At 35.2% G+C, this 15177-nt stretch overlaps 2 protein-coding genes across 3 annotated transcripts in view; one reads left to right on the plus strand and one right to left on the minus strand.

The window, feature by feature from the left end:
* LOC114332675 (tectonin beta-propeller repeat-containing protein) overlaps positions 1–15177 on the minus strand; it is a 137116-nt gene that overhangs the window by 81776 nt on the left and 40163 nt on the right. For both annotated transcript variants that reach the window (XM_028282504.2, XM_028282503.2), the window contains exon 2: positions 9168–9503. In XM_028282504.2, the coding sequence (XP_028138305.1) occupies positions 9168–9389 (222 nt within the window). In that variant the 5' untranslated portion in view covers positions 9390–9503. The remainder of the gene's footprint in view (positions 1–9167; positions 9504–15177) is intronic.
* On the plus strand, positions 12749–13987 carry LOC114332678 (uncharacterized). Its single transcript, XM_050657312.1, has 2 exons — positions 12749–12891; positions 13234–13987. The coding sequence occupies exons 1-2, from the start codon at positions 12758–12760 to the stop codon at positions 13454–13456; spliced, it is 357 nt and encodes a 118-aa protein (XP_050513269.1). The 5' UTR covers positions 12749–12757; the 3' UTR covers positions 13457–13987.

Here is a 15177-nt window from a genome sequence, read left to right on the forward strand (position 1 = left end):
TAGTTTTCTAGATTTCGGTGGTAACAATTCTTCACCTACTTCGGCTGCTCTTTTATCAATATCAGATACACCTTCTTCACTCATGATACCAATAATTATCAATAACAATGTTTCTTTACAATGACACTAGTAATGACAATGTTTCTAAATTATAACTGTCACAACGCAATGTTACTATGGTAACTTATTTTAAAGACAGTTTATTAAATGAGTTGAAGAGAGAAAAAACTGATTGAAATTATTGAAATAATTAATAAAATCATACCGGAAGTACGAAAAGTATCGTATATACCTTGCGACTGAAGTACATTTAATCCTTCAGGTAAATTATGGCCCTCCCTGCGGTCGGGCCATAAACTTTACCTTCAGGATTAAATGTACTACTTCAGTCCCGCGGTATATAATGTACTATTTCGTACTTCCGGGCCTAAAGTGACAACTTCACTCCCTTGTGACAGGTACTAAAGTGTCACATTTAATCCCTCCGGGATTAAATATTGACGAAACTCCCGGAACGATTAAATCACAAACAAACGAATTTAACCTGCTCAGACGTGAGAATTCTTGACTTCTTTGGCTTAAATCCCTCATTTCTTCTCTTCAAAAAAGCTAATAATTTTGGAAATTTACTTATATCAATATCTTCTCTAATGTTAATAACCGATTTCAGCATTGAGTAATTCAGAGAGTTGAGGCACAAACCGCTTTTGATTTATCATCGAAGTAGACTAACAGCGCATTTTCAGTAGGTTGTCTCACATTTTTTAAGCGGCACCACTTTTTAAAAGCATCGTACTGCTGCTCGTATAGTTTTCTAGATTTCGGTGGTAACAATTCTTCACCTACTTCGGCTGCTCTTTTATCAATATCAGATACACCTTCTTCACTCATGATACCAATAATTATCAATAACAATGTTTCTTTACAATGACACTAGTAATGACAATGTTTCTAAATTATAACTGTCACAACGCAATGTTACTATGGTAACTTATTTTAAAGACAGTTTATTAAATGAGTTGAAGAGAGAAAAAACTGATTGAAATTATTGAAATAATTAATAAAATCATACCGGAAGTACGAAAAGTATCGTATATACCTTGCGACTGAAGTACATTTAATCCTTCAGGTAAATTATGGCCCTCCCTGCGGTCGGGCCATAAACTTTACCTTCAGGATTAAATGTACTACTTCAGTCCCGCGGTATATAATGTACTATTCTTTTCTTTTTTCATATGATGCACCGTTTTTATGCAGAAAAATAAAACATCTTGGCGCGTATTTTTCATTTCTCAATACATCATCAAGAACTATCCAATATAATAATACTAAACTAGAACAATAACAGAAAATATTACTAATAAGATTTCAACTAGGTGCAAAGCTGCAAAAAATGTTTAAAATGATCTCCTTTACAGGTAACAGCAGAATTTTATATTCATCATTGGCGCGCGTACGGGTAATGGTCTGAATTTTTTGAAGAAAAAAATAGTACGCCACTGAGATATGTCAAAGTAAAAATCATTTTTGAATTCCTCGTTCAATTTACGACAAGAAATCTTTCTTTCCTTTTTTTCATACGAGGCGCCGTTTTTATACAAAAAAATAAAACATCTTAACGCTTACCAAGTATTTGAGGTAGTTTCCATATGCATAGAAACTTAGTTCAAATACTTTGTAAACGTTAAGATGTTTAATTTTTTTGCGTAAAAACGGCGCCGCATATGAAAAAAAGGCAAGAAAGATTTTTTGTTACCAATTGAACGAGGAATTCAAAAATGATTTTTAGTTTGACATATCTCAGTGGCGTCCTATTTTTTTCTTCAAAAAATTCAGACCATTACGCGTACGGGCGCCAATGATGAATATAAAATTCTTCTGTTACCTGTAAAGGAGATCATTTTAAACATTTCTTGCAGCTTTGCACCTAGTTGAAATGGTATTAGTAATATTTTCTGTTGTTGTTCTAGTTTAGTATTATTATATTGGATAGTTCTAGATGATGTATTAAGAAATGAAAAATATGCGCCAAGATGTTTTATTTTTCTGCATAAAAACGGTGCATCATATGAAAAAAGGCAAGAAAGGTTTTTGATCATAAATTAGACGTGGAATTTAAAAATAATTTCTAATTCGAAATATCTCAGTGGCGTACTATTTTTTTCTTTAAAATAATTCAGACCATTGCCCGTAGGCGCGCCAATGATGAATACAAAATTCTTAATTGTATGTCATAAAATTCGTAATAACTACCTCCTAAAACTCACCAAATTTAATTTTCATAGTTCAACTGGTCTTAGAGCAATAAATAAATTGGCAGTTTGAAATAAAAATTTCAACTTGCGGACATATGGTTATAGAGCAAACTGGCATTAACTTTTCATGTAGAATTGGCCCTTAAAATTTTTCATACTTATTTACTAACACCCTGTATAAATATAAAATTTATTTTTAAACAACTGTCACTGTCAGTTGCAAAAGTGAGGTTGTACCAGTTACGTGACGCATGAGCATAAAAATTATGTTACCGTTTTGGGCCTGAGTTTCGCTTCTGTGTGGTTAGTTATTCTGTACTAAAACTAACAAGTAGGTACAATATAACTGTCAACTGTCAAATATAAGTCAAATTATTGATGTAAATATTGTTAAATCAAAATAACAATTTACTGTTTTTTACCATTCTGCAAAATACAGGGTGTTTTATAAATAAACGTTAAAATGTATAGATACTTACGGAATAGAAAATAGATATTGTACAGGGCGTCAATAAGTTATATTTCATGAATGAAATACCATGACGTCACTTTTAAATGCCATGACATAACTTTGCTCCCTACAATCAGGTCCGGAAAAGTAAACTTTCGGTAGAGGTAGGTGGAAAAATCAATACCTTACCTAAGGGCATTATCCTTCTTGCCATGTATCCATCATAAGGCATTTTATTTAAGTATGCACATTTAATGCATCCATACTATATTTAAAGGGTTTTTACCCGAATATTTCTTTGGTGGCTCAGCTAGCATCCAATCTGTAAGTATAACCAACTTGCTCTAACCTTAGCCAAAATCTAAATCTTAACTTTACATTCATTAACTCGATTATACTTACTTTTAGGTCTAACACTGATGATGATTTTTTTATAAAATCGAAAACGTTTTGTTGTGATGTAGCCCTTTAAAGGGATTTTAATAAAATTTTATACCTTTTACAAAGGATTTTTTTCCAATCTAGATGAAGGTGTGACAAGGGCGGCGTACCTTGACGACAAGGGTGGCGTGCGATAGAAGGAATAGGCCTGGATCCTGCGTACCAAAAAAAGTTGATTAATACCATCTGAAAATTTGTTAAAAGCTTAAAGGTGTCTCGTCGGACAAACTTTGATATATGGCAACACTGGAACAGGGGAAGTTTTAATTGTGGAACAGGTTAAAAGTTTGGAACGTCAGACTACGAAAACGTCCCATGTATTTTGTCGGACAGAACTTCCAATTGATTTGTTACCCTTTCATTAAACTCTCATAGAAAAATCAGACTGGTATTTATCACCAACTGGGCATTTTAATAAGTCCGACACGTAGAACATGTCAAATGACAGGAATTATGACAGGTGATAAATAGCAGTCTGATTTTTGCATGAGAGTTTAATGAAAGTTTAATCAACTTTTTTTAGTACGCGGGATCCAGGATACAGGCCTAGAAGATCATCCAATGAAATAGGCGTATCCGTTTTTCTGGAACCTTCTGGAAGAACGTTATTATGTGTATAAGCGGAGAGCGATGTGATTTTTGGCTAGTATATGAATTGACCCACGATTAGTTACCTTGAGATATAGTTGCTATAAAATATTATTTTATCAACTTAAAATAATATACGACGACAATTTTGATAAAACTATTTATTGCTTAACTCAGGCTCGGCCCCAGGGGTGGGCGAACTGGGGGGCTGCCCAGGGCGCCAATTTTAGGAGCGGCAAATTTTAAAGAACACCAATTTTTGAAATTGAAGAAATAATAAATCATTTTTTTAATATTATAAAAAATCAATAATATGAACAAGATGGGCAAAAACGCAACTGTAAAAGCGAGAATTAAATAAGTGAAACAATATCAATTGCAAGGTTGATTCGACGGGAAATCGACAACACCGCCTTTTTCTTCATCGCATAAGAATAGTGGGATCAGAACTACCCCTCACCATACCTCCCTCCCAGGATTGTTTTTATGGTTCTTGTGCAGTAGCACCGACTGATATTTGTTGACTTACGCTTTTCGTATAACTTGTTACCAAGTTTCCATAGAGCATAGATGTGCTGTTAACAATTTTATTGGGTTTTTGTATTTCGTTTAATTGTATAGGCTTGTAGGTATTTTACTGTGTTTAGTTTTTAAATCAGTTTAGATCAATTGTTGTGCAGTGTAATTTCCGTATCGTTGTGTGCCAGAATACTACTAAGTGTTTAGTGTTATTAAAAATAATTGTGTGAGTGCAATAATGGATGGTAGAAAACGTTTTTCTGGTTCTGTCAGTATAGGAAAAAGAGAGCAGAGAAGGAGATTGAAACAAAAAGGCTTAAAATTTCCCTAGGTAAATTTTTAAAATCGTTACACACTGATGCTGACAATATTGCTCAACCTAGAGAGCATACAGCTGTTACCGCTTCCTTTGAGTCTGACAACATTTACCCAGACTTACGCCTATCATCAGCATCCACGTCAGCTGCCGCCCCCTATCAGTTCCTCGACAGTCATCTGGACAATGATCAGCATCTACATCAGCTACTGATGCCACTACTACCGTCACAGGAAACAATGTTATTACTGATTATATTCCAGAAAAGTGGCCCAATAAAATTAATGATTTTGTTAGAGCAACTTTGGTAACAAGAGGCCTCTCCGCCAAAATTATTCGTTGCAGAGGCTCAGTTGTGCCCGAAATATAATTCAGATCTTAGATTTACAACTAACTACTACAGTTACAAAATGTGCAATGGTCAAACTGTTGAGAGAAAATGGTTAATTTATTCTAAGACAAATAATTCTGTGTATTGGTTTTTCTGTAAAATATTTTCCAATGTCAAAATTAAATTTGCTTTGTCCAGTCGCGCTAAGTCTCCAGCCCATCTACAGTCACAGAGATAGTGGGTAGAACCAGCAATTTGACAAGAATCGGGCAAAACCATAGTGAAGAAAAACAAAAAGTTCTAAATTCAGAAACTCGTCATTAGAAAAATGTAATAGAACGACTTATATCAATAATATAGTTTTTAGCACAACACTTCCTTCTATTGAGGAGCGATACTTATAAACTTTTTCATCACAACAATGGTAATCTTTTAAAGCTTGTTGAGCTCTTTGGAAAATTTGACCCATTTTTCTCCCATGTTTTAACCATTCACTCAACTTAGTCGTGAACAATGCTGCTAAAGCCTCACAGTTTGCAGTTCCTTTCTTTTCCTTCGTGGCAAAAATTTAGAACTTTTTCTGAGCATCTATTTATCGTTGGGCTATACTGAATATTCATATTTCTAGCCTTACATTGAAACCTTTGTCCGAGACTAGATGGAAAAGTAGAATTTATGCAATTACTACCATCAGATACCAAATTGAAGAAATTTACGATGCTCTTGTAGAAATCACTGTGATTTCTACAATTTGGCCATGAGTCTGAAGATGAAAGTATGGATCTAGATCTGGCGACACGATATTAAGTTGACTTCTTAGACTTCTATTTAATAATTATAGACACAACCGTTATTGTATCAAGTGATAGATTTCAGCAAATTAAGAGCCATGGTGAAATTTTTGAGTTTTTGGGTTTACCAAGGGGTGGGTTTTAAACTGGGCGGCGGTCGCCGATCTTGCCCAGGGCGGCAAAATCACTAGGGCCGGGCCTGGTAAACGTGTTTACAGAACTGAGGTTTGCTGGCTACTAACTAAAAATATTCTACAATTACAAAATGGTTAACAAAATCCCCTGGTAGAGGGGAGGAAAACAAATACCTGTAACGGTAATTCCACAATAGATACTTCCTAAATAATAAAGGATTAAAACGGTGGTCAATTTTTCCCCAGAAATTTGTAAAGCTGATAAATATTTTAATCTTTTAAGAAATTTCTGGAAACTAAAATTTACCCAAAACTTTAAAAATTACCAAAATGAATCTAAATAATAAAAGTAAAATCGAATAGCAAGATTAATTAAACTATACGAAGACGGAACACGCCGACCGCCTTGAACTACTGAAGTTCAAATGAAGTTGTCGTTTGACGTCGACAATCTAGCTGATCGAAAGTGGACACAACTTCTTCACGCAGCGTTTGTACTCTGCAGTTTTGGTTTTCAGAGTTACCACTCTCACAATGCCGTCCTCTCTAGGGTGCACCGACGTGATGCGTTCAATTGCCCATTGCAACGGTGTCAAATTGTCTTCAAGAATTAACACCAAAGCATCGACCATCGACTGCTGATCAATTGATGAAGATATTGTTTATACCATCGTTTCCAGAAGTGCTGCTTCAATTGCTGGGCATACTGCCGCGCTGATAATTTATTGGATGACATATCTTCCAGTCTCAAGATTATCGTCGTCGGACTACCATTAAAAAATGTCCAGGGGTAAGGGGAAGAACGTCATTTAGGTTAGACGACATAGGAGAAATAGGACGAGAATTTAATATCGCTTCTATTTCAATAAGATAAGTTTCTAATTGTTCATATGTTGACAAAGTATCACCTACAGTGCGAATTAAATGGTTCTTGAAGGACTTAACCACGGCTTCCCAAATTCCTCCAAAGTGGGGAGATTTGGGCGGTATAAAATGCCAAGCGAACCTTTCAACATCCGAATATTTTTTAATGGCATTTTAATAATATGACGAGTTAAATAATTCGTACAGCTCGCGACTTGTTCTTACGAAATTGGTAGCGTTATCCGAATCTATATTTTTGCACATTTTCCTCGTCTACCACAAAAACGGCGGAAGTTAGCTAAAAAGGCTTCGGTAGTTAAGTCGCTTACTAGTTCTAAATGAACGGCCCGTATAGACATGCATACATACACTGCGACGTATACCTTTAATAGTCTACGATTGCGGAACCTTTTCTCCTTGATAAACAAAGGACCGTAATAGTCAACTCCAGTTTTAAGAAATGGTCGAGAAGGAGTTACCCAGTATTCGGGAAGGATACCCATTTTATTATTATCCGGACGAGGTTTTACGAGCCGGGCGAGGTTTTACGCGAAAACAAGGCATGCATCGATGTAAAATTTTTCGAGTTACATTACGTGTCCGTCTAACGGCCAATAAATTTGGCGCACGGGGTACAAGGTGGCTTGGGGACCAGCATGTTTTAATTTTACGTGTTCTTCACGTATAATTAATCGAGTAATGGAGTGATTATCTGGCAGCAAAATTGGATGTTTTTGTGACTTAAATAACGAGGATTGATCAAGCCTAGCACCAACTCTTAAGATTCCGTTATTATCTAGGAATGGATTCAAAGGCACCAATGTACCTTTACCAATAACGAAATCCTTGTATTTTAAAGAATTAATTTATTTTGAAAATTCCGAGAATTGCGTCATCTTAATTATTAAAGATTACGAATCGACCAACTCTTGAGCATTTAGCTCGTTTAAATTGCGCTTATCTTTTTCTTTCAACTTTGCGTTAAAAATAAATCGACGAACATAGACAATCACGCGAATTAATTTATGCATCCTGCATCGAGCTGTATTTTTCTAAAATATTATTATTATTCAACAAAACTTGCATACAATTTATTGATTGAGGCCTTACCAACTTTAATTCGGGAACTTCGATCGAATTCAAAATTCCTTTCGGTCATGAAGACTGGGTTCGCGATAACCAAGACGGACCGATTTGCCAAATATTATTTTCTAAATATTCTGAGGGAAGCTGACCGCGCGATAAAATTCTGCAGGGTTATCTAACGAGCAAACGTGCCGCCAATGACACCGACTAGTCAATATTTGTATTTCTGCAACCCGGTTGGCGACAAATGTGCGAAGAAGATACGGCTGGGTATTTATCCAGTGAAGAGTAATTGTCGAGTCCGACCAAAAATAAGTACCGCTGACCTAGAAGTAAAACTCCAATCGCAGTAACGATATTGAGCTGATGGGTGCTACGAAAGATTTTGCACAAATCAATCGCACAAAAATATTTCCCTCGGCATCAACAGAACGACAATAAAGACAAGCGCCGTAAGCCTTTTCGCTGGCATCGCAAAATCCATGAATTTGTATATCGACGGGATTTGGTATTGTAATACAACGAGAAAAATTTTAATGTTCGATAAGATTTAATTGAGCCTGAAATGACAACCATAAATCGTGAATTTCGAGCGGAAGGGATTCATCCCAGATTACTCCCGCTTTCCAACACATTTGCATAATTATTTTTACGTACATGATAACTGGGCTTAACAATCCCAGAGGATCCAACAATTTTGCGATTTGCAACAAAATAGAGCGTTTCGTTACAGTTTCGATACTTGAAATGCCCGAGCTATAAAATAGAGTATCTTCGCGAGAATTCCATTCAATTCTTAATGCCTTGATGGTGTCATCACGATCTAGAGACATGTGAGTACTCTCAGCGTGTTTATTTTGATCAACTCTTAAATGCTCTCAAATAATTTGATGACCATTTTCGAAGAAGAAAACCGCCTTTTTTTAACAATGCGATAAGATCTTCTCGCAAAGCGGACGCTTCTGCGTGAGTCTTTGCACCAGTGAGAAGATGATCGACGTAAAGTCTCTGTTTAATGCGATAGCTGAGAGAGGATGCGCAAAACCATCATCTTGAGCTAATTGCTTAAAAGTTCGAGTTGATAAATATGATGCTGGCGCGGTACCGTACGTGCAGGTATTAAGAAGGTACGTTTTAATTGGCCCTTGTGGATTTTTACGAAACAAAATTGTTTCATAAACAGCGTTATCGGATGTACGAGAATTTGGCGATACATTTTCTCTGCGTCGGCTGCCAATACGAATATATGTTGACGATCACGAAGAAAAATGACAAATAAGTCAAATAAGACAAATAAGATGTGGATAAATGTAATTAGGAAGACGACCCCGCATTGGGGTAAAGAAAAAGAAAATAGTGGTGATGATATATATTTAAATGTGAATACTTACGGTGGTGGCATCCTTATGTAAAGGTGCAATCGCACACCAAGAGTTCATCGCACTATATCTCCTAGATCTAGTCCAAAGTCTTCTCCGCACGCAGGTCTTCCACTGTTTCTTTGGATAATAGGTTGCTGGAAAATCCACGGCATACGTCCAGCCATCGTGATCTAACGGCTGACCGTTCAGAGTCAATTCCTTCTGCCAATCGCCCTCCCACTGCCATGCCATGGAAGGAAGTCGAATTTTATCTATTGAACGGTCATCAGAGCCGTCTGCATTCGAGAAGTGGTACCGGTCCGTTGGAAGTAGGCGTGAGGAGAATCCTTCTATTGGCAACCATCGCTAAAAGAAAATATAATATTTACAATATTGTTCAATTATGGGTACTCTTCTCTAACTGATTTTCCAAGGGAAAGTAAATGGTAACAGAAGACCGGGAAGAAGCCGCATTTCCTGGCTTCAAAATTTACGAAAGTGGTATAACACGACTACCCCTTAACTGTACCACGCTGCGGTAAACAAAGTCAAGGCAGCCATGATGATCTCCAACATCCAGAACGGATAGGCATTTGTTTACGCACATTTATAATTACGTGCATTTATATTCATATCTGACAATACGAACCACTACGCCAATGCGGCTAATATTAATACATATAAGTATGGTCCATTTTTTACTACCTCCTCTCCCGCTCTCAAGCAGGGAATTGAAGGTCGTAGTTCACCAAAGGCAGATTCCAGAACCCCATTCGAGTCTTAACATTCAGAGAAGAAACACACATATTTACCTTTCATTTTCTGTTACATTATCTAGTTATACTCAATATACCTTTAAATTCAAAAATATTAACAAGTGCGAAGTGATTTATTTACTACCCCCAGTCAACCTACTTCAACTTCGTAAAAACAAACAGCATTTAAAAAAAAAAATGTCAAGGCAAAATATTGAAAAATAAGCCAACGGTGGCATATTTTTACAGACACCTCCAAGAAAATGGATTTTGCGGTGGACATCAGAACTCGTAGTTGGATCATGCGAAATAAAAAATTCAAAAGATTTTATTAGCTTATTAGTTTCTCGAAGTAACGCTATCGAGTTTTTTTAGTTTTAACGATTTTTGAGTTTTTGGTATCACTCGAGAACTCAAATAACGAAATTTTTCGTAAAAAAAAGGGTGAAAATCAACATATTTAATATTGTTAAACAAAAAATAAGCATAAAACAAAAAATATCTCGACAGCGTTACCTCACGAAATATCTCAAAAAAAATCTATGCAAAATTTCAGGTGGATCGATCAAGTAGTTTTTGAGTTACAATGTCCACCGCCTTCAAAAAAACCGTTTTGGGCGTCTAAAGTTTTGTTAACTTTTATTTTCAGTCTTTTTTTGTCTGTTAAATCGTAAAGTGATGCACACCGGAGTACGTTGTTGAATCGCGAGGTAATTTACAAAAGAGAAATGGGCCAGCTGTTGAACGTTTCTCACTACGCTCAAGCGCACTGGTGCGAAGCTGCTGTAGAGTGAGTCGAAGCTAGGGATGTTCAACATGCTGTATTTCCGGTAATTTTGCTCTGATCAATCTGAAATTTTCACAGAGTATGCTTGAAGTTATGTACTTTCATATACCACCCCCTCTTAATGTATCATATATAGCTCATTAGATTAGATTAATACAGAGTGTCACAAAAAGCTAAAACTTAAGCATTAAATTCTGCAATTCTGCAATTTTCTGGTTGTCAATGTTAGTAAATTACTTCAATCACCAGACATAGATATTTATGAAACTATAGAAGTACTAGCTAGAATGTGAAGTCATAAAAACTGTTAAAATTAGAAAGATTCAATATCTGGGTCATATAATGAGGGGCGAGAAGTACGTATTACTTAGGTTAATTATGCAAGGGAAGATACAAGGGAAGAGAAACCCAGGACGACGCAAAATATCCTGGCTAAGAAATTTGAGAGAGTGGTTCGGTTGCAGCTCATTAGAATTATTCAGAAGTGTGGCCAATAAAATTAAAATAGCGATGATGATTTCCAACCTCCGATAGGGGAAGGAACCTGAAGAAGAAGAAGAAGAAGAAGAAGAAGAAGAAGAAGAAGTACTAGAACTGGCGAAGCGTCCATGTAACCACTGTTACCATTGGTAACAGTTAAAAATCTTGCAAATAAATATTTTATGACGATGAATAATTCCATTTACCAATAGAAAAATATATTAATATATTATGTGGTAATAGTACCTAACTCAGTAAATAGCCAACTACTCGTAGACACGAAAATATTGGCGAGTTTATGTGACATCAGTTGCACTTTATTATACTCTCTTACCAGTTTCATTTCTGGTTACAATGGTTATACTCGCGCTGGCGCTCGGGACCGGCTAGTGACTGAAAATTTTGAAGAAGCGACGGCGTAAGCGCGCTGTGTATATCAGTAGCCCTGTTACCAGATTTAAAATTGGTTACAGTACCTATAAAATGTGTGCGTGCAGTTAACCATGGATGAGTGTCGCTGCGTAATCGATCAACTACTTGAATAGTAATTCTCCTTGTATAATTTTCAAGAAAAAAATGAGATTATTGAAAATGAAAGACCTATTTTAAACAATTTAAAAAAGGAATCAAAAAAGTAGTTTGATATTTTAAATTTAGTTGGTACAGTGAAAATCCTTGGTTATATGGTTGCAAGAAAAATAGACTGTATTGTTGGCCATGTGTTCTGGTTTCTACAGAAAAACCAGGTTCACTATTTAAATATTGTTAGAGTTTTAAAAAGGAGACAAGAAAGTTCTCCGTTACCTACATGTAAGATGTATACCCAATTTGATTCAGTTTGGCAAAACAAGAACCGAAAGTTCTCTTAACCAAGCTTTTAAAGCAAATATTGCTAAACATAATGAGTTTGTTACAAAAATAGATAGGTATATCATTAGCACACTTATAATGGATACCGTATGTTTTTGGGCCAAACAAGAACTAGCGTTTCGTGGTCATTTTGAGGGCGACGACTCTGACAACGAGGCAATTACAGGGAATTGTTAACATTAATTGCCAATAAAGATCAAAAATTTTGCCACCATCTAGGAACATATGTTTTTTCGAGAGTTTCAAGTGATATACCTACAAAATTATATTATTGAAGATTGAAGCTATAATATACATTTAGCCATATCTTCATTTTTTTAAATAAGATTTTTTGCATCTGGTTTTGGTAACACTCCAGAAAAAGTCACGCGTTGCCACTGAGTACTAGTAGTAATTTCAAATGTAGAGCTGGCAAATACTATGAAAAACACCAACCCAATGGAGAAGTTTCATAGTGTTGATAATATGTTTTTCAGTCAAATAGAGTCAAAGTATAGAATAAAACTGGTAAATCAGTAAAAGAAAGAATGAAATCCGTTAATAAATGACGGAGATATGGAATATTAAAGTTGAGAATTTCCGCGCGAAATGATTATCGCTTCGACTTTGTTTCTGACGTCACGTCTCCGTATTGGAGCGGCAGAGTGCAGAGTCCCGAACGGTCGGTCCATTTATTCTGCATTGAACCAGCAAGTGTTATACGTGTAGTACCGTTCAAATTTTATTTTATGGTAATGGAAGAAGGATTTGTAAAAGGTCAAAGTGATAATTTGCCAAAAATTGATATTTATACAGTGATGGACTTTTTTTCTTCCAATCCATCTTATATAAGTGCTGAAATAAAAGGAGTAAAACTTTCTAAGTAAGTATCTATTTACTTTCGCTTAATATTATAGTCGTCTACATACTACTTAACTACTAATATAGAAATTCTTTGGCTGATAAAGCAAAGATATAATAATGCAAACATTATTCTTTTACCAATTTGTTTAATGTTTTTACCGACCAATCAATAATTCTTTACTTGCATATTAATTTTATAAGAACACTATTTTTTCATGAAAAGTTTTAATATCAGGTGTTATCAGTAGTGGCTTGTAGTTATTATAATATCATTAATATATCATTATGATGGTGGTCCATAAGTAAAGTTGATTAAAACAATATTAATTAAGTAAGTACCTAAGTATTGGTAATTTTTCAGAGCCTGCAGAGAATCCTATCGAGATGAGGCTGTCGGATATGTCCAGGTGAAACGTGAAGGCAATAAATGTACTGTAAAATGCAGAATTTCACCTGAACACAAAGTAAAAAGTAAACCTTATCACTGTACATTGGTTTGTGACGAAAGTGAGGAAAAGGTTGAAAGTGTTATGTTGTTTGTCATGACTGTGCTGCTAATCAAGGTGGATGTAAACATACAGTAGCTTTTTTAATGTGGCTTTTTAAAATTAGTGAGGCACCTGCAACTACTTCAGTAAAGTGCTACTGGATGAAACCAGCGCTTTCTAATGTTGGAAGTAACGTTAAATTTATTAAAGCCAAAGATTTTAACAAAGACTGCGCAACAATTTCGGAAATAACAGAAGATAATGAATTTTGTAATACTTTTATTAGCGAATGCAAGAAACGAAATGCGAACAACATACAAATAATGACATATTTTAAGGATGTAAACTTGGAGATGAAAGCTTCACTACACTACCTGATTTGTAAATACAAGAGTAGTAAGGTTCAGTTTAGTTTAAATGATTTTATAACATTTTGCAAACAGAATATTACTGAAACGCAATGTAACTTGATTGAAAAGGCAACAAGCAACCAATCTGACTCTCCACTATGGTTCGAGCCGAGGTACGGCAGAATAACGGCTTCTATTGCTCACGAAGCGTCAAAATGTAAAACTTCGGATGGGGTACTCGTAGAAAAAATTTTAGGAGCATATCAGTTTAAAGAGCCGATAGCAATTCAAAGAGGTACTTAATAAATTTTTATTTAATATGTTGGTGTACATAATACTTTTTAATTTTTGTTTTAGGAAAACGCCTAGAAAACGATGTAAGGAGAGAGGTAGAAAAAATTAAAAATATTAAGATCAAGAAGTGCGGACTCTTTCTCTTAAGCGAATATCCTTTGTTGGGTGCCTCTCCAGATGGTATTACAGAAGACCATATTATTGAAATTAAATGTCCGATGAAGAACAAAAATTTAACCAAATATATTAATTCAAATAACTTAACACCAAAATGCGAAGCCCAAGTGCAATTACAAATGCACTTTGCAAAAAAACTGAAAGCTTATTTTTGCATCGCTCACGATGATTTTGAGACTTCCAAACAAGTAGATGTTTTTGAAGTATTTTATAATGAAGAATACTGCAAAAATTTAATTAAACAGTGTACATTGTTTTGGAAGTATGTTTTTGATTTATTGATTGTAGATTAAAAATAAAACACAATACGTTTTAATTACATGTTATTAATTTATTTTGAACATTAACCATACCACATGCAATCACAACAATGAAATCCAACATACAAATGACTTTAGTATCGATACAAGCGTGAGGGGCTACCATGGAAAAATTTCTTAATCTACCTATTGATCTCTCAACATTTATACGTAGCGCTGCTATACGTTTCGTTTCCATTACTTCCAATTTTGAACTAACCGTGTTTGCAGAAACGCTTGGAGGTCTTATAAGATGGCAACCTTTAGTTTCTAGCAAATGAGATATGTTTTTAAAACCCCTGTCAGCCATAACAGAATATCCCGGTGACAAATTCAACAAAAAGTCACAATCTTCAAATATTATTGTGTCACTGGCCCTTCCACCATAACCATCCGAAATGTAGTTAATTAATCCATCAGGTGTAATGGAAATCAAATATTTAATTGTATTACAATGTTTATATTCAGACCAGGTCAAAGACTGTTGCTTGGCACTCGAAGGTTTTTCTATTCGTATTTCAAAGCAATCTAATACACTGACAGTGTTAAAATATCTCTTTCTAAAAGATATGGGTAACTTCTCATAAATTTGTTTCTCGGCGGAAAAAAAATAAACTGTTTCATGCGGTTGGCTATTAACGGAACTGTTCTGTTAAATATTTTTCCTATTAAACTTGTGCTGACATCGAAGTCAATG

This window comes from Diabrotica virgifera, chromosome 1 (genome assembly GCF_917563875.1).
Source record: "Diabrotica virgifera virgifera chromosome 1, PGI_DIABVI_V3a".
NCBI lineage: Eukaryota > Metazoa > Arthropoda > Insecta > Coleoptera > Chrysomelidae > Diabrotica > Diabrotica virgifera.

What these genes read in the sequence shown, in the direction of transcription:
- LOC114332678 (XM_050657312.1), top strand. Translation starts at nt 12,758, where the DNA reads ATGGTAATGGAAGAAGGATTTGTAAAAGGTCAAAGTGATAATTTGCCA. An exon ending in AAAGGAGTAAAACTTTCTAA is followed by an intron (nt 12,892 to 13,233) that starts GTAAGTATCTAT and finishes GTAATTTTTCAG; the next exon opens with AGCCTGCAGAGAATCCTATC.